General features: G+C 40.9%; 2 protein-coding genes across 2 annotated transcripts; one reads left to right on the top strand and one right to left on the bottom strand.

Annotated features, from left to right (window-relative positions):
- Positions 1-1,172: 1,172 nt before the first annotated feature.
- On the top strand, positions 1,173-20,127 carry oat (ornithine aminotransferase). Its single transcript, XM_063221814.1, has 10 exons — positions 1,173-1,278; positions 6,872-7,094; positions 9,104-9,328; positions 9,448-9,543; positions 9,794-9,921; positions 13,948-14,070; positions 14,777-14,905; positions 15,702-15,815; positions 16,881-17,025; positions 18,494-20,127. Exons 2-10 carry the CDS (start codon positions 6,878-6,880, stop codon positions 18,652-18,654), a joined length of 1,338 nt encoding a protein of 445 aa, XP_063077884.1. The 5' UTR covers positions 1,173-1,278; positions 6,872-6,877; the 3' UTR covers positions 18,655-20,127.
- LOC134467631 (general transcription factor II-I repeat domain-containing protein 2-like) lies at positions 4,198-5,930 on the bottom strand. The gene is made up of 2 exons (XM_063221470.1): positions 5,559-5,930; positions 4,198-5,459 (listed from the first exon to the last, which is right to left on the bottom strand). Exons 1-2 carry the CDS (start codon positions 5,842-5,844, stop codon positions 4,198-4,200), a joined length of 1,548 nt encoding a protein of 515 aa, XP_063077540.1. The 5' UTR covers positions 5,845-5,930.
- Positions 20,128-20,376: the final 249 nt, after the last annotated feature.

The raw sequence follows: 20,376 nt of genomic DNA, 5'->3' as shown, positions 1-20,376 counted from the left end.
ATAAACATGGTGTTGTGAGGAGGGGCAAGACACTGGCAGCTGAGCCAACCATGTGAGCTAATTTCTTGACCGACAGCGGTTTCCAACAATCAGAGGTTGAGTTGTGCGCAGCCAGGGGAAAACAAGAATTTAGAACCCTTTGTGTGTACTTGTTTTTTTTTTTTTTTTACAGTGTTGTGAGGAGGGGCAAGACACTGGCAGCCAACCACGTGAGCTAATTTTTTGACCGACAGCGGTTTCCAACAATCAGAGGTTGAGTTGTGCGCAGCCAGGGTTGCGCAGCTAGGGGAAAACAATAATTGAGAACTCATATATATGTGTGTGTGTGTGTGTGTGTGTGTGTGTGTGTGTGTGTGTGTGTGTGTGTGTGTGTGTGTGTGTGTGTGTGTATATACAGCTCCAGGCCTTTTTATTAGAATACCATGAAAAAGTTGATTTATTCCCATAATTCCATCAATAATGTTAAACTGTCATGGATTGTAGATTCATGGCCCAGTTTTTTTTTTTTTTTAACTATTCCAATCATTAATTTTTATCTTTTTATATAGGGCCTACGTTGGCCTTCCAACTCAAAAAAACCCATGAATTGGGGAATTCGCATTATTAGAATATTGTTATAAAATCACATTTTTCTTCATCAAAATTCGGGTCACATTAAATCAGTTGAAATTTGGTACTTTCTACATAACATGCAATGGTCAATACTTGGTTAGGACATTCTCTGTCTTCATAATGGCCATGATGCGTTTAACATGCAAAAACAGTGCATGGGAGTAATGGAAGCCCAGATATCCTTGATGCTTTGCTGTCAGCTGTTCTTGTTTGTTGACCTGGTGCCCCACACTTCACTCTTCAATATATACCCTGTAGATTTCCATGCCACGTTTTGGCGCTAACTCACCAGTTTAATTCTAAATAACCAGAAATGAAACCCCATTCAATGGGGTTTCATTTCTGGTTATTTAGAATTAATATATATTATATTATATTTGTGAAAAAGTGGTGGGGACAAGCTAGATTCATCACAAAAGTGGTATGGACATGTCCCCACCATCCCCCTAAAATTGCGCCGATGCCTGGTAGAGATGGTGCTTGAGCAACGCTCCTTTTGCATTGGGTAGCAACTAGAGGGCGTGTCGACTAATTTATCTTTGGTTAATCCAGTTGACGACCGACGGCAGGAACGTCATCACGTCAGACTGACTAGCTAGCTGGCTAGAGAAAGAACGCACGTCCGCAGCACATACTGAGAGCAAGGAAACACGAAACCTGAATAAGGCAAGTTCTCAAAAACAACTTTGATCCGTTGCTTTTAACTTAGGGCAATGTGTTTTTAAAGCAACCATACGGTAGCTGACTCGGATTTGTATATATTTTTATATTTCATATAACGTTTACATTAATATTGAAGACGCTAACGGTCCCGGCATTGACAAGCAACTGACTTCACGTTATGCAAGGCATGTCAGTCCAGATTCTAACGTCCGTTTGTATAGTTTAGAGTCGCACGGAAAGTTACAACTTGCCGGAACAAGGCAGTGTTTTCGGACTTGTAAATGTTAACTGACTAGCCTAGCCAAAGCACCCATGTGGATTCACATAGGCTTCTACGTCAAGTTCAGCACGCCGAAAGCAGAGACGTCATGCAGCAATGAATGGTATTTCACCCGGTATTTTCGTTGTGTCGAGCGATGCGCATGATGAAATCTAGAACTAGAGCAATGATTTCATCATGCGGGTCGACACGCTAGTTGGGCTTTTCGAGTGAACGCCAGGATGTCAAGAGTCAATGTTACGTGATCTGCAAAGACGACACAACTGCACCTGCAACAGGCATACTTGCTTTAGCAGTCCAAGTCAAACATCTGTCACATTGACTTCCGTATTCGCACTACTCATTTTAGGGGGTGGCAGACACTGAACCAATCAAAGGCAGCAGAGGTTACTGCCCGGTGATCGCACTTAGAATCTAATCCTTGTAATGCAGGGATGCCAGGGTGAAATCAGTCAGGGGGCCAGATAGTTTTCAAGTGGGACCTCGGGGGCCAAATTACCGGTATATCTTTGGCCTGGCAACACCAAACACTAAATAAATAGACGTGCTATTTTATATATCATTTATGAAGGCCTGCTATAGATTAAAAAGTAAATTGCAATACACAATAGCCTTGCAATGAAGCATACAATTATATGTCAGTCAAAAGCAATTTACCCTCTTAAATTGTGTCACATCAACCTATGCATGCCAGTAATTACATTTAAAATATTTTAAAAACATCAAAATGGACTACAGTATGTCACATAAATTACACAAGTGAGTTGTAACTTACTTTGATCACATTTATTGAAAACTTGCACATAAATGCATCTGGATACACAGGCCTGATTAGGCAAATCAAAAAGATGGCCAGCAAAGTACAGTATATCACGAAAGTGAATACACCCCTCACAGTTTTGCAGATGTTTGAGTATATCTTTTCATAGGAAAGCATTACAGAAATGTAACTTTGACACAATGATTAGTGACCTTTTAACAACATATTTAACCGCTTACATTTCTTGTTCACTCAGAAAAAAACTAAATACAGCCATTAAAGTTTGAACATGTACTCACAAAAGTGAATACACCCCAAATTAAAATCCGGTAGAGAAGGGGCTATGTTGGCTCGAATCGTCTCGAAATGAAACAAAATGAAAAGGGATGACAAGGGAGGTCATCAGTGTGCGTTTCAACCTTTCTTTGCATTGAACTTTTAAATTTTGAGTCAGCATCTGGCTTAAATAGATTGGTGTGAGATTTGAATGCAATCCTATGGAGAATATCATGATCTGCTTCAGTAGTCACAGTGCATGTTGACATGCATGTTTCTTTTAGGTGTATTTCAGATTGCCAATGTTGACAGCATTCATGCATCCCCAGTCCCACTACCATGCTTGGCTTATGAGAGGACACACCTTTTTTGTACAACTCACTTGTTTACCACCACACATGCTTGACACCATCTAAAGCAAATTTGTTTATCTTGGTCTCTTCAGATCACACAACATGGTTCCAGTGATCCATATCCTTGGTCTGTTCATCTCTCTTGAGACCAAGATAAACAAATTTGCTTTAGATGGTGTCAAGCATGTGTGGTGGTGAACAAGTGAGTTGTACAAAAAAGGTGTATCCTCTCATAAGCCAAGCATGGTAGTGGGACTGACATGGTTTGGGGATGCATGAATGCTGTCAACATTGGCAATCTGAAATACACCTAAAAGAAACATGCATGTCAACATGCACTGTGACTACTGAAGCAGATCATGATATTCTCCATAGGATTGCATTCAAATCTCACACCAATCTATTTAAGCCAGATGCTGACTCAAAATTTAAAAGTTCAATGCAAAGAAAGGTTGAAACGCACACTGATGACCTCCCTTGTCATCCCTTTTCATTTTGTTTCATTTCGAGACGATTTGAGCCAACACGGCCCATTCTCTACCGGATTTTAATCTTGGGTGTTCCCACTTTTGTGGGTACACGTTCAAACATTAATGGCTGTATTTAGTTTTTTTCTGAGTGAACAAGAAATGTAAGCGGTTAAATATGTTGTTAAAAGGTCACTAATCATTGTGTCAAAGTTACATTTCTGTAATGCTTTCCTATGAAAAGATATACTCAAACATCTGCAAAACTGTGAGGGGTGTATTCACTTTCGTGATATACTGTAGGCCTAAAGAAGTCAAAAGATATACCAAGGTGAACTACTCCAACAGGCCAGTTGACTTAATATTACAGGTAGGTGGAAATTCACAACAAAAAATATTTCAACATTACAACAAAAAAACTGATAGTTCATGAACTTTGTCAATCAACCCCCACACATATTTCCACATACCCATCTCCTTTATCTCCTCTCCATCTTTACTTCCCTGCACTATGAAACATAAGGAGGCCAGCTACATTTTACATGTCGATGCCAGAAGCCTTTTAGTTTTCACCAGCTTGTCAACATCGGGGGACAGGCTCTGAGCCGTGGCTATTTTCATGACATCATTAAGATGTCCATGTGTCAGGCGATTGCGCACTTTCGATTTATTAACATTCATAACAGAAAATGCCTGCTCACATAAATATGTTGTACCAAACATACAGAGTATTTTACCAGCAAAGGCAGTGATAATTGGGTACTCGGGTGGCAAGGACTGATAGAATTATTCAATTCTGGTAGATGCGTACGTATCTTTCAACCGCGCACAGCACTGCAAGTCTATCAGTTCCATTTGCATCCCCTCTGGGACCTCGGAGGCATCCGTCGTGAATGGAGAGCGAAAAAGCGCAAAGTCCTTTTCCAGTTCAGTGAAAACCGTGAATCGATTGTCAAACTCGTGTATGAGGCCGGAAAGCAAGCGTGCATACTTGTCCATGCTCAGATGGTTGACAGGCAGAGATTTCAAACATGGGAAATGGGCTGCATTGCGCTGGCTGAGCTGTGCCTTCCATAACGCAAGTTTACTTTGAAACGCACGGACACTGTCATAATACTCGGTAACGAGTTTGTTGCGACCTTGCATAGTAACATTCAAGATGTTTAAGTGTTCTGTAATGTCCACTAAAAAGGCAAGGTCTCTGATCCATTCGGTGTCGCCCAATTCCCCCACAGGCTTCCCTTTACCCTGCATGAACTCGCCTATCTCTCTGCGTAATTTGAAGAACCGCTTGAGCACTGCGCCTCTGCTCAACCAACGCACATCGGTGTGATAGGGAAGGCCCTGATGAATGTCATTTTCAAACAAAAATGCATCGAATTGCCGATGGTTAAGCCCTTTGGCTCTGATGAAATTGACAGTGGCAACAACAACACTCATAACATGCTCCATTTTCAGACTTTTGCAGCACAACGCCTCTTGGTGCAATATACAGTGAAAGTTCCAGAATACCTGGTCTGGGTTTGCCTCTCGCACCTTTTCTCTCAACTTCACGACCACCCCGGCATTTCTTCCTACCATGGAAGGTGCACCATCCGTAGCCACACTGACAGCGCGACTCCAGTCCACCTCTAGCTTGTCAAGGGCCCCGACAAGGCTAACAAACACGTCGTTAGCTGTAGTTGTGTCTGTCATGGGTACCACGGAAACAAACTCCTCCGTGACAGTCAGGAACTCATCCACTCCGCGAATAAATATCGCCAACTGGGCTGTATCAGTCACATCAGTGCTCTCGTCAAGGGCAATAGAGAACGCGACGAAGGACTTTATCTTCTCTTTCAGTTGGCTATGCAAGTCGCTGGAGAGCTCTTCCACTCTCTCGGTCACTGTAGGTCGGGATAAGCTGATGTTCGCAAAAGCTTGTCGACTTTCTGGGCACACTAGCTCGGCTGCCTTTGTCATGCACGTCCTCACGAATTCCCCCTCGGAGAAAGGCTTGGAAGTTTTAGCTATCTCCCATGCGATGACATAGCTCGCCTTCACTGCCCCTAAACATGAAATAAAATGTTGTGTTATAATACAGAAATTCCCATTCGAAAACAACACAGTTAACAAAAAATAAGACTTTGTGAAGAATTAAAACGAACCTTCATATGTCTCTCGGCATTTCGAGAAAGCAGCTTGCTGTTTTCGGAGGGATGAGGCTAGCTCGTTTAGCTTTTGCGTCCTTCGTTGCCCTGTGTACTCGTCGTATTTCTCCTGATGGGTCTTCTCGTAATGTCGTCTGATATTGTACTCCTTTGGTACAGCCACTTGTTGCGAACAAATTAAACACACTGGCTTGCCCCCCACTTCCCAAAAGAAATACTTTTCTTTCCATCTCTCCTGAAAGACGCGACATTCAGCATCAACCTTTCGCTTTTTAGACAACATCCTGACTGATATCGAGCGGGAGCAACTTGTTCCTTAGTACGTTGGTCAGTGCACGCGCTGCGACAGATACGGGCACGAGCGAAAGAGAAAATGTTGGATTATGTGGAACATACTTTTTTAAAAATAAGCATTATATTTAAAACCATTAAGGCTAAAAATCAAAAAGTAGATTTGCATTTGTTGATATTGTAACTTAGTATTATTTATTTTTTTAAAAACTAACAACAACAAAAAAAAACCCTTCCCAACCATTGACGTAACCGGGCCGGATGTGATGGCCATTCGGGCCGGATGCAGCCCGTGGGCCGTCACCTCTGCATCACTGGTGTAAGGTGTAAGGGTCTTTGTTGACCCCTTTCAGTTTCTTGCTGTTTCTTTCACACTGAGATTCACTTGCCTTGGCCCATTTTCTGTGGGGAACATGAATCTATAAAAAGACCCCGCCCCCCGCACATTAGAGGAGGTGTTCCCTGGTCTTTTTGACCCATATCATTTTGGGGTGCTTATACATTAATATTTTCTGAAGTTTTTGATACAATACTGATCACATGTTGAGCAGACAAGGCAGAGTTGTCAAAACAAGTTTTTCCTATTTCTTTTATTATATATTTTTATTGTATTATATAGTGTTGCACCGATACCAGTATCGGTGGATCGGCGCGTACCAACAAATAGGGCACTGATACCATTTACAGGTGCTTGTATGTCACTTAAACAGCCTTGAAATTAGTTATTTCATAGTGGTATTTAAAAAGTATAAAAAGTTTTGCTGGATTCACTTTGTATTAGTCTTTTTCCTGTTTCACAAAGGTAGGCAGCAGCCTGACAAAGCCATGCAATGATTTTACATGTAGTATGCACAACAGCCCTTCATATATATACACATTTCAAATAGGGTGGTATCGGTATCGGCCGATACTGCACAGCCAGGTATCGGGTATCTGTATCGGGACCAAAAAATGGTATCGGTGCAACACTAGTATTATATTTGTTTTTTTAATTTTTCTTTGTTCATGGTCTTTAACAGGCAACAATGAAAAGAATGATTTTCAGACTGGGTGGTGGGATGCAGCGTATGTTGCCAGCTGCCTCACGTGTGTATGGATGTGCCGGTTCCCGCCTAGCCTCCACCGGCGCTGCCTCCAAGCTTGCGGACCGTCAGCTCACCTCTGAGGAAGTGTATGCCCGTGAGGACAAGTACGGTGCTCACAATTACCATCCTCTTCCTGTGGCTCTGGAGAGAGGAGAAGGTGGGAATCTTTTTTTTCTTCTTGTTACATGTTAATCTGACAATGTGAAGTGGATTAGAATTCATGCCAAAACTTTCCTTTGTCTCTCACCAACCAAACAATCCTGCTACATACTGGATTCCTAGATTTCGCAACTTCTGTTCAATGTTCCCCAATGGGAAATCCAACACTTAACCTCTATCTAAATACCATGTCCCTTTTCTGTCAATTTATCCACATTTTATTCTCATCACCACTACGTCCAAGTCACGTGCACAACATATTGAAGTCACGAAAGTTCTGTCTAGGGATGTTAACTGATGATGGTTGACAGAATCAAAGTTGCTCGTTGCAACGGTTGTCAGTTAAATTGCCTCTGCATTTTAAGTCCACACAATAGGATAGAGCAACAGCCAATCACGCCGAATCCCCACACAGCAAACTGCAGGGCGTGGTCGGCAATAGTTCCAGGAGATACCTAGCGGGGGCAGGTGTTACTTTTTATCCGAATTGACACAGCACGGCGGCTCAGCCTTTAGCGACACACAGGCTTCAGACTCCCTCCACACTCAGCGAGAATGCATACAGCTGACTGGTGTTTGCACACATAACCCTCTCAATATCACAACACGGTGTCTATATGCGTTAATGTCAAGTTTGTTTTGATGCTAAATCACGTTTAACGGCTGTGATGTCGTTCTACACGTACAAGAAGTGGTCTAATTAAGATAATGGTTAGCATTTTACAGAACCAGACAGACTCTAATATAAGCTTGTGGCTGTCTGGTTCTGTAAAGTGCTAACTTAAAAGTTAAAACATTGAGGGATCAAAATGGTAATGTGGAGTGACTTATTTGTGTCAAATAAGTTTATAGTGCATTTTTACATCAATCTGCGGCAGTCATGACATTTATAATCACTCTTATGGCTCTTAAAATTAAGCAAAAACTTTGATGTTGGAAGGCGCACAAACGGTCAAACATGTTTCTCTGAAAATGTTGTAACTTCCGCCCAAGCAACCCATACGCCCATTTAGTTGGTTATCGGACCATCTAATTTGCACGATATTCTGACGTCACAAGGTAGTCCAGCCTCCGATTCCACTCCAAGATTTGATTGGCCCAGTCGACTTTCGACTTTCAGCCTCACAAAACAACCACAAGTGACTAGACTGTCTCTGGGAGCAAAGTCAATTTGCGGCTGCTAGGGGCGTCTAGATTTTTAGGCAAAGTGGGGTCACAACTCGAAATGAATTACGTTTGCCAAACTTTTTACCACACGCGGCAACCTTTTATACACGTTTACCGACATGAGCATTTTCATATCTCACTGTGTCATAAATGCACTGTTGGCTACTCAACTGATTGCTACATAAACATTTAGCGAGCGTAGACATGAGTTTGTTTGACAGTCTTCAAAATGCATTTATCACATGCAATGTTTTGCAACTGTGTCAAGCAAGATATAAATGGTTCGGGAACACGACTGTTGCTTGTGTTCTATGCAATGCATAAGGTGCCTATGTAAAAAAAAAAAAAAAAACACTCAATCACCTACCACGGCAGAGAGATTAATGTTTACAGCATGTAGACGCTGCTCATATTTGGTACTAAAATGAGAGGTGGAGAGAAGAAGCGACTGGAGGAAAGCCTGAAACCGCCTTCCAACTGAACGCTGTGGTGACGTGCATATACCCAATTCCCAACCCAACTTTGAGAATAGATTAACGGCGGAATTTTCTTTATCGCCGATAAGAGTCTCACATTATCACAGCACGTTAACTCCGCCACCACTACTTTTTATTGTTATTATCATTGTTATATTCATGTTGGCAGTGTAAGTTATATAATTCGCATTTTCAAATTGGGGTCGGACTTCATTTTTTTTCCCTGTCTGTTGAGTTTCATATTGGCATAATTGATTTTTTTGACTGTGTGTGTGTTTTTTTTATTATTATTATTATTATTATTATTATAATTATTATTCTTCTTCTTGACTAACTTCTCATCATCGCCTCTTGTGTCTTCAAGGTATTTACCTTTGGGATGTTGAGGGCAGGAGATACTATGACTTTCTGAGTGCATACAGTGCAGTAAACCAGGGCCACTGCCACCCGAAAATTATCGCTGCCCTCAATGACCAGGCCTCCAAGCTGACTCTGACATCTCGTGCTTTCTACAACAACATCCTGGGAGCTTACGAAGAGTTCATTACCAAGTTGTTTGGTTACGACAAAGTTCTGCCCATGAACACTGGTAAGACCTTCAGACTTTCCTGTCCCTTTTTGATGTATTCCTTTTTACTGAGAATTCACATTAACAATACAGAAACCGTAAATATTACTGTATGTATGTGTCTTTGCAACTTTTCTCAGGTGTTGAGGGAGGAGAAACAGCTTGTAAGCTTGCTCGCAAATGGGCTTACAATGTGAAGGGAGTTCCAAAAAATCAAGCCAAGATCATTTTCGCAAGTAGGTTTTTATTTGCTCTACATATTGATGTTGTAATGGTAGTTATACTATTTTGTTCATCAAATCTATATCAACACTACGTTTATGGAGATGGTGATGATTCTTTCTATAGGAGCCTTTGATGAGCTTGTAGGGTTGATGTGAGCTATAGTCCTATTTATTTACTTTCTCTTAAGATGATATTATACTATCCATATTTATTCATTCTCTTTCTGAGGCACATTGAATGACTGACTGATATTTTTTCTAGATGGAAATTTCTGGGGACGGACCATGGCCGCGATATCAAGTTCAACAGACCCGAGCAGTTATGAAGGATTCGGTCCCTTCATGCCCGGATTTGAGCTAATTCCCTACAATGACATCCCAGCTTTAGAGGTAAGCCCACATTCATAATGCTGAAAATGTAATACCGGTACTATGTTTGCAGAATTCTGATTTTGGTAACTGTTTGATAATAAAACTGACATGCATGACAATCATACCGGTCAACCCTTACATTTTCCCGGGAAACCTTTTCACATTGTCAAAAAAAAAGTGTTCACCACCATGGCCCTGCGACCCAGTCAGTTCAATATACAGTCAATCCGGAAAGTATTCACAGCGCTTCACTTTTTTCACATTTTATTATCTTGCAGCCTTATTCCAAATGCTACAAATGAATCTCTGTTGTCAAAATCCTACACAAATTATTCCATTATGACCATGTGAAAAACAAGCTGTCTTGACAGTTTTGAAAATTTATAAAAAATAAAAAACAAAGAAATATTTTTTACAGAAGTATTCACAGCCTTTGCTGAATACTTTGTAGAACCACCTTTAGCAGCAACTACATTCATTTTTTCATTTCGAAATGAAAAGGGATTAAAAGGGAGGTCATCGGTGTGTGTTTCAACCTTTCAGTACATTGAAATTGTACATTTTGAGTCTGCACCTGGCTAAAATAAATGGGTATGAGTTTTGAATGAAATCCTATGGAGAGTATCATGATCTGCTTCTGTAGTCACAGTGCATGTTGGCATGCATGCTTCTTTAGGTGTAATTCAGATTTCCAATGTTGACTGCATCCATACATCGCCAAACCATGTCAGTCCGATAACCATACTTGACTAGCCAGATGCACTTTTTGTGTAAAACTCACTTGTTTACCACCACACATGCTTGACGCCATCTAAAGCAAATTTGTTTATCTTACTTACTTATATATATACTTATTTCAAGGTTGTCGTGTTTGGAAGCCTGGAGAGATTAGATATTGTGTCTGTTTCATGCCCTTAAACAGGATGGTGTGTTCCATGCACTTTAACAGGACAGTGTGTTCCATGCACTTTAACAGGCACTTTTTTAACAGATCTCTTTAACATATGACCTCATTTGCAGGGGATTAGTATTAAGTGGGGTAATTTCCATGCCTCCATGGATTAGTAATGATATGCTCAAAAATAAAATGTATACAGCTGCAGCAAAAATTGAGAAACCACTTTGAAATGACAAGTTTTTCTGTTCTTACTACTTATTGGCATGTGTTTCAGTAAAATGAACATTGTTGTTTCATTCGATACACTACTGAGATAATTTAGAGCAGGGGTCAGGAACCTTTTGGCTGGAGAGAGCCATAAAAGGCAAAATTTGGAAAATACATTTTTGTGAGAGCCACACCATTTAAACACTGAATACAATTAAAAGCAACACCTGTACTTCAATTAAGCCCAACATTTTCAGAGTGTACTGCCAAGTTATTAGGCCTGCTTTTTGTGATAACAGGTAAGTATAGGCTGCCAACAAGGGACGGGCACATGCCGCCATATTGATAGCTAGTTGCTATGGTAAAGGGAGAGTGACTGCCTCCACCATGCATGCAGTTCTGGTCTCTAACATCGACAAGCCGGATGTGTCCACAGTCAAGAATGTGTGCTACCCAAAGCACAGACACAGAACGCACTGAATACCTTCAACAACAAGCACCACACCACGATAACTTGACAATCGAGCAGTCTGGCGTCTGCATAAACCTGGCGTTCCCACAGGTAGGCACCTCACCTGATGGCCTAGTTAGCTGTGACTGCTGTGGACAAGGCTGCCTGGAAGTGAAATGCCCTGCTAAGCACAAACACAGCACTGTCCAGGAGGCTTGTGACGCAGACAAAGACTTTTGTCTCCACAGAGTTGATGGCATTGTTCAGCTCAAACAAGGTCATAGGTACTACACACAAGTGCAGACACAGATGTTCGTGACAGGTGCAACCTACTGTGACTTTGTGGTGTGGACACTGAAAGACGTTGCCTGTATCCTGCCAGATGTCAGCTTCTGGGAGTCCTGTCTGAGGAAGGCACAGGAATTTTTTCACAAAGTTTGCCTCCCCGAGCTCATCTGTGGGTATTAGACCAGAGACACCTCCACACCGGGATTGAGTGGAAAGTTATATTTGACCGTCTTACAGCAGCGACCCATGCTAGCCGGCGACTCTTTGTTATGGAGGACATTTGTTCTCCATTGAGACGCCTCCAAGTTGGAAAACGGTAAAAAGATAATCCATTTGGGATTTTTTTTTTCCGTCCCGTCACAGCTTGCGCTTCTACACCCTACGACACAGCAACGGACGACCATAACGACATCAGAGGTCAAATGAAACGGTAAAACACAAAGCAAACTACTAGCAGAAGAAAGCAAGTCCTCACTGTAAACAATGGGCTGGCCCGCTTCCAAAATGTCTGCCGCGCAACGTGTGACGTCATGTGCCCGAAAGTCAAATTCATCATAGTGGGGGTCTGGGGGTCCTCCGCCCGAAAATGTTGTATTTCTTAGATGCAGTTTCCTGCGATTACGCATTTTAACATCCCATGTCCCGTTTCAGCTCAATATGGAACCCGTACTTTTATTTATAAATACGGGACAATTTTGTATTTCAAGGGACGGTTGGCTACCCAAGTTAAGTAAGAGCCAGATACAGTTCCCCAAAGAGCCAGATATGGCTCTAGAGTCATAGGTTCCTGACCCCTGATTTAGAGCATTTATTTGCAGAAAGTTACAAATGGTCAAAATAATACAAAAGATGCAATGGTTTCAGACCAAAAAAAATCAGAAGAAAACGAGATGATTTTCACTTTAAAACAACATAATAGTAATGTGTTAACTTTGGAGGAGTTCAGAATGAATATTTGGTAGAATAACCATGGATTTTAATCACAGCTGCAATGCATCTTGGCATGCTCTCCAAGTCAAGTGTACTTTTTTTTGTGTCAAAAATCAACGTAACAGGATTAGCTCAGAATTTTGATACTGTGTTTGACCACTCTCCTCTGTGCAGTAAACATATAAATAAGACCTTGACAGTAAACACACACACACACACACACCACACTTGCGGTAAAAGAAAGCTGTGCTGATGGATACAGGGAACATCTGGATGAACAGGAGAAAGGCAAAGCTTATTTTTTTAACTCAAGGGTTAAGGGGAACAACATGCTCTTTTAAACTTTCATTTTAACCACCTTCTTATACACACCGGTAACTAGATCACCACTACACTACCATTTCAATTAGAATTTTGGTTACACCACCACATTCTAAAAATGTATGTCACTCATCGTATTGCTTGCCCATGTGAAACATGTACAGCTATGCAGCTGGGCTGGGTAGGGCCTGAAGCAACCTACTTATAAAGCAGGAACAGGTGCAGAGAGCAGGTCGGCCTGAGCCAGTTGGCTGCTGTTCGCAGTGACTCGTAGCTGCTGACGACAATTTTTTAGCCACTCGGCAGCACTCGCTGAGTTCTTTCCAATATGCAGACTCCCGTCCTCGGCCTGTGCTTGAGGCCTCGCGTTTTGCTGATGCCCCGCCGTTTCCCTGCCGCCAGCATAATTACAATAACTTTTGGGGGACTATTCTTCATTCATTATACCATTTGAAAATGTGAAAATGACATTAGAATTGCGCTTTTGCAGGATATTGAAATGCACTTCTGTCGTCCGTGAGGTGATCGCGAAGCCACAAGCATGTAAGGGAGCAAGATAGGATGGCAGTCTGCATATTAGAAAGCACCCAATGTGTTTGTCTCATAACCCTTATTTAACTTAATTTGACCAAACTATTTGCCACCTTGAAACGGACAAACTTGTATCTCTTATCAAACTGTTCAACCATATTTTTCTGCATATTTATGAATCATGCTATGCAAATAAAGTTATCTTTATAAACGTTATTATTGTATTCATACAGAAGCTGTTGGATAACTGCTAGAATTGACATTTTTTGTTAAGCACACAATTTTATATGCCTCCATGCCGTCCGCCAGATAGCCACAAAAATAAAGAGAAGGCATTGAATTAGTTTGTGTCCAAACGTTTGGCCTATACTGAACATTAATACAGAAATACATTAATTTAATGTGTTTGTGTTAACAGCATGCTCTTCAAGATCAGAATGTGGCAGCCTTTATGGTGGAGCCGATCCAGGGGGAGGCTGGCGTGGTGGTCCCTGACGCTGGCTATCTGACAAAAGTGCGGGAGCTGTGCACAAAACACAATGTGAGTTTCTATGTTTACTCAATATAACTGTCAGTTCAGTTGTTCTTTCAAAGGCTCCATGAAGTTGATGTATGACGTTCATTATGTCCTAAAGGTACACTGTGTGAGATTTGTAGTTGTTTATTTCCAGAATCCATGCTACCCATTCGCTATTGTTACCTTTTTCATGAATACTTACCACCACCATCAAATTCAAAGTATTCATTATGACTGGAAAAGTTGCATTTTTCATACATGAAAAGGGGGATCTTCTCCATGGTCCGCCATTTTGAATTTCCAGAAATAGCCATTTTTAGCTGCAAAAATGACTGTACTTGGGCCATACTAGAAAATATTAGCTGATTACTTAGTAAACTTTCATGAAAATATCAAATTTGGCAATAGGCAAACCAATGTCAATGTTGCAGTACCTTTTTTGACCATTTCCTGCACAGTGTACCTTTTTAAAGTTACATTAACTATTCAAGTTATTTTGTTTTAGACATGTAGAAGTTAATTATCTTTTACCTGACACCGTTGAAACATGTCAGGTAAAAGATAACAAACTTTTACATGTCTGAAACAAAAGAAGTTAAATAGCTTCATGACGTTGTTTTTTTCTAGTCCGTTCCCTTCTATTCACTCTATCCCAACCTAGACATTTAAACTCTCTGTTTTATATGAGGGGTGTTTTTTATTTATTTATTACTTTTCCATTTCTGTTTAGGTGCTGTTCATTGCTGATGAGGTGCAGACTGGGCTGGCGCGTACTGGCAGACGGCTGGCAGTGGATCATGAGCCCGTCCGCCCTGACATTGTGATCCTTGGGAAGGCCCTGTCTGGTGGAGTTTATCCTGTGAGTTTTTTTTCCCTCTGTCATCAGAAATGGTTGCTGAAACTGTATTCAAAAAAGCACTATTGTATCAAAAAAAGCACGGGTAGGCTGACCGTGATGAGAGGGAGAGAGTTCAGCGGAGTTGGAAAGAATGATATGTTTTAAAAACGTTTTTATTGTGTTACTGTCCTCTACTGCATAATGAAAATTAGTTATATTCTCAGCTGAATGCATGGTCTTTTTTTCCTCCCTATTTTTTTTTCTCCCTTGGACAACCAGTATGACCAAATATGTTTTGCAGTTGCACCATTGTAAAATTGGTCACACTCTAGAGCCCTGCCAAAAGAGAAAAGCTACGTTGCTGTTTGGGCCCCAATAATAAGAAGAAACGCTATTGGTGCCTCGAAGCGTTGCTGCCTTGCACCATGATTATGATGTATTTCTTTTATTTAATTTCTATGGGTGATTTCTTAAGTGATCAGTGTTATCCTCGAAAAAAAAATCTGTTTTTAACCCATTTTGACCAGGAGACACACATCACACCAGGAACGTAACAGGTGATGTGTGACTAACAAAATGTTTCGTAGTTGGCCTAAATGCATAGCCCACACGAAAAAAGTTTTGTGAAAAAAACCTTTACTTACCCTGACCCATAGCTGAAAATCAATGCTCAGGTTTTAGGAGCATGTATACATAATGTCTCAGAGGCAAAAAAAAAAAACCCTTTTTAGCATGCATTTTCCGGTCCAAATGTTGTTCAGTCATGTAAATAATTAAATGGTACTATATAATAATAATTGTTGGGTTTGTGTTCCAGGTATCTGCTGTGCTTTGCGATGATGAAGTGATGCTGACCATTAAACCTGGAGAGCATGGCTCAACGTATGGAGGAAACCCACTGGCCTGCAAAGTTGCTGTCGCCGCTTTAGAGGTGAGTTGTTTTATGACCATACCATCACACTTCCTGATGCGCTATACATCCTGAGAAAGCTGGTAGCCAGTGCAAATTGATAAACAGAAAAGTAACGTGGGCTTCATGCTGGACCATCGTTTGCAGCAGTGAAAACTACTCAATGACTGAATGTAGTATTGTATTACATTGTGTAGTATAGTAGTAGTAGTGATTGATTGATTTATTAGTTTTTTATTAGACCCACTGAAAATCATTGTTGCAAATAGCCAATTTTTATAGGCTAATCATTAGACACATGTTTCAGTGTAATCAAGGAATCTGAGGTGAATTGGTATTTGTATTTCCACATTTGAAACTGTCGGGTAGACTGTCTGAATGGGGGGGCAGATCAAGTTAAGCTGAGTTTAACCTGTTTTTAAAACTTGTTCTTGTGTAGCAGGTGTTTGTCTGTAGCAGGTTTGTGGTGCTCAGCCGACTTGATTATAGGAATTTTTGGTTTTGTAGCAGGTGTAGGCTGTCTAGCAGAGCGGCAAAAGGCAATGAAAAATTGTTTAACTAATATCTTTCTATCTATTTTATGTCCTACCCGGTGTGAAACTTCCCAATGCAAACCGCTGTGCCACTGTCACCCTCCAATTTAGGGCTTAAGTGCTAAAATGGAATGTTGATTGCGCTGTCAGCCGGTTGCGCCAGAGCTTCTAGCCTATCCAGTCTCTCTGGTTGTGCTGTCAGCTGCCAGTGGCGGACTTCAACAATTAAGTGTTAGGTCCAGTGCTGTTTCCATGGTGACAAATGGCAAAATGATGGAAAATTAGTTTAACTAATATCTTCAGTATTTCATGTCCTAACGGCGTGAAATGTTGCACTGCAACCCACCATACCACTACAAAGTCACCTTCCAAATTTGAGCTCATTCTGTGCAGTGCTGCGGCAGTTGTGGGTGGAACAGACCGATACAGACAGAGGTTTCTTGAACTATTATTAGATGGTATTGCATTGTAGTATATTTTGTTATATATTGCAGGTAGTATTGTATTATATTGTATTACACTGTAGTATATTGTGTTGTATGGGAAATTGCAGGTATTGGAGGAGGAGAAACTGGCTGAGAATGCCGAGAAGATGGGTCAGCTGCTCCGGACAGAGTTGATGAAACTACCCAGTGACATTGTGACCACTGTCAGAGGAAAGGGACTCCTTAATGCAATTGTCATCAAAGAAACTAAAGGTATCCATCTCTGCAAGTTCTGTACCCTCTCTTTTCTTACAATATACACACCATAACCCACTACTCCCAACCCGCCAGGTTGGTGGTGGAAGTAATTAACCAGTGCTCTCCCCCATCCTCCTTCAAGACTGAGGTACCCTGCGCATGGTACCGTCTCGCCATGTCAGTCTGGAGAAGGCCTTCAAGCCCTGAAAATTTGATGGTTTAAGGAAAATAAAACGAATAGAGAATCTGGCTAGTAGAAAGACTTGAATGGCTAGTGAATGGAAAACCACCAGTCATTACAACCAGCGAGCAAAAAATGTATGTAGAGTAGAGATGCTCTGAACAATCGTCCGCTGATCCTGATGGTTTGATATTGCTTAAAAATAGCTTGATCAGCAGTCGTTTCTTTGCTCTGATGACGCAACTTGTGATTCAGAGAACGCTGTGGGAAAAGGGGAAAGGTAAGACTCCAATTATTTAAGCCAAGGGGAGGTGGGAAGTGAGTACCTATTTAGAAATGGAAATGGCTTTTAATGTCACCTCAGTACCCCCGGAATTCCAGCATGGTGCTGGAAAGCTCAATTCAACACTATACACAAAGGACACACACACACGCACACAAAGCATCAGCGCTCGCTCTTCCTCATCTACCCCCCATCCACAAACATGCACACTCAGCACACACCCACTCAGCACATATACGCGTGTATGCACACGCAGATGTAAAGTGCAAGGCTCAGTACCAACACCCTAACCATGCCCCCCCTCCTCCAAAAAGATACATAAACCCTTTCAATCTCGTTCTGTTTTGTTTGTTTTTTGAAGACCAACATTATGTGCCACATAGGAAACATACAGTACTTGTTTCAAAATCCTTCATATAAATCGTTTCAAATTTAACATATTTTCGAAGTAAGCCGGAATTTCCATGAACATTTCTCAAAACGGAGCACAAAGATGGCTGCTCAGCCAGAGATTCTCAGCCTTTTCTCATTCGGGGTTATGAATGCCTTGTTGACAACATTATCATCCAAACCTTCAGATGGATCGTGAAAATCGCCATTTATTTTCCACACTTAAGTTATAGGCCTACTTGATGCTGTCAGATGGTCAGGAGAGGCAAGGAAGTTCCTGTTGTCGAGACTGTTAAAAGCAAATGTGTATAAAAGCAGAGCGAGGAGTCGCAATTAATTTTTTCCCCCCTTGTGCTGCCTGTCCGCACTGAGCTGGACTGGACAAGGATGACAAAGCATACCAAAACGCATGAAAGCTGTGATTAAATATCAAGTTTATTCCACCAAATATTGATTTCTCTGCCTGTGCCAATTTGGTCCTTTGTATCACAAACTGAAGTATGCCTTGAAAGAAATGGTGTAAACTGCCCAGCTATGTGTATACCTTTTTTCAGATTACGATGCAATTTATTTGACTCAGAGGGCCTGCTTTATAAAAATAAACATCCTTGCATACGTTTTTTCCCCAGATTACGATGCCTGGAGAGTCTGCCTTCGCCTTCGTGATAACGGCCTGTTGGCCAAACCCACGCACGGTGACATCATCAGATTGGCCCCGCCCCTAGTCATCAAAGAGGACGAGGTCCGAGAGTGTGTCGACATCATCCAGAGCACGATACTGTCCTTCTAAACCAGCACACAGCTACATGTCTACCCTAATGGTTACTCCCAGCCTTCTACTCCCCCCACACACACTCTCATACACACACACACACACACACACTAAACAATCTACTAGTTACCCTCATTGTTGTTGGCTCAATGGCAATTTTAAGCATTTTAAGTGTTACACAAAGATAAGCTTGTGAAGACTGAACAGGTCAAGGTGAACATAAAGGTTAAGAGGTCAATAAGAGATTCAGAGGTCAATAAGGATTTAATACTGAAATACTGTAAAGGGGTTTACAGTACCAAGTACTGTATGGTGGATGGCATATCAAAACAACTGTAAACTGGATTACACTTAATGAAAAGTGTACAATTTTCTGTACACACTGTTACAATTAACTTTTTAAAAAGACAAAAAGGGCATAACTTTGAGAAATTTGATTCGTTTCTATTTATAGATATTTTAGCTATACTGGATGAAAACTGTTACTCTCAGTTAATATTTGACCCTTGTTATCCAGGTCACCTCAATGGAGTAAACGATATACTGGCTGGCGGGGGGAGAGAATCGCACCTTTTTCTGGCCAGGCCGTCTACATTCAAATACATATGTATTCATCTTCTTGAGCTTGGGTTTGTTTTGCGTTTTAGTTTTTATGTCTAGTTGTGAATATCTGGCCTTCGATATGGTCACTTCGGCTAGTGTTATGGTCATTTCTAGTCTTAAAATTAACATTTTCCTCTTTCAGATCTACAATATTTATTTTGTGGCAAAGTTTGGGAAGAAATTCTCAAGTAGCTTAATGCTGCTGTTATTTTCAAGATGGCTCATGCCGTGTTGTTTTGAATATACTGATCCACTAGCTCTACTGAAGAAGTTTGGAGTGAAAGTTGTTTTTTGAATGTGTAGTCCAGCTGTTCTTAACTGTATAGATGGAATTTGCGGTCTGGATTGTGGTGTTTTTTGTTCTTGGTTTTGATATATCTTGTGATATTTGTCCTAGTGTGTTCCATGTGCCCTTTGTTTAGCTCTCAGTTCCCTTATGGAGTTTTCAATGTGCTTGATGTTACAGTGTGCTCCTCTGCCTCTGGCCAGTATCTTTACTTTAAGTGAAGTAAAAATTTAAGTGCCCATCCCATAAAAGTTTTAAAAAGTAATTCATTGAAAATGTAATTTGAGAGTAGATACTTTTTAACTATCTTTTCTTCCCAAAAAAACAATGTTTCTTTTTGAACTCTTTGATGCTGAAGAACATGGGGAAACCAGGAAGAGACAAGAGGTTAACAAATGTGCCTTTACACAGTACATTAGAAAACGAATCACAACATGGACACCGAACAGGAGTTCAAAACCAAGAGCAGAGCACCACTACCAAGACAGATTAAAGATTTTAAAGTTTGAACATTTGAAAATGTAATATAGTTGAATGTATGTATATCAGTAAAAAAAAAAATGTTGAATTGGAATTTACTTAATAAATGATATTCACAAGTATGTTCTTGTTATTCTGTTTCATTCCCTGAAATAGCAGTTTTAAAAACTAAAAGCCAGAAAATAATGGCAATGCTTTTCCCCATAAACATTTCTTTTTGGTGGACACCCATTATTTAAAATTGGTGGATACACTTTATTCATTGACAGGTTAGGGTTAGGAATGTTTTGGTCCAGGCACAGTTCGACAAGTTTCAATGTTGGTGGAAACACATTGTTCACTGACAGGTTAGTGATTGGCACGTGGTGGCA

The sequence above is a fragment of the Engraulis encrasicolus genome, chromosome 17 (assembly GCF_034702125.1).
Source record: "Engraulis encrasicolus isolate BLACKSEA-1 chromosome 17, IST_EnEncr_1.0, whole genome shotgun sequence".
NCBI lineage: Eukaryota > Metazoa > Chordata > Actinopteri > Clupeiformes > Engraulidae > Engraulis > Engraulis encrasicolus.
This window is presented reverse-complemented; position numbering and strand designations above follow the sequence as displayed.

Excerpts from the sequence above, each read along its gene's own strand:
- LOC134467631 (XM_063221470.1), bottom strand. The coding sequence starts at position 5,844 with ATGTTGTCTAAAAAGCGAAAGGTTGATGCTGAATGTCGCGTCTTTCAG. Across the intron at positions 5,460-5,558 it reads ATGCCGAGAGACATATGAAG|GGGCAGTGAAGGCGAGCTAT; the intron begins GTTCGTTTTAAT and ends TTTCATGTTTAG.
- oat (XM_063221814.1), top strand. The coding sequence starts at position 6,878 with ATGAAAAGAATGATTTTCAGACTGGGTGGTGGGATGCAGCGTATGTTG. Across the intron at positions 14,071-14,776 it reads AGCTGTGCACAAAACACAAT|GTGCTGTTCATTGCTGATGA; the intron begins GTGAGTTTCTAT and ends ATTTCTGTTTAG. Across the intron at positions 15,816-16,880 it reads TTGCTGTCGCCGCTTTAGAG|GTATTGGAGGAGGAGAAACT; the intron begins GTGAGTTGTTTT and ends GGGAAATTGCAG.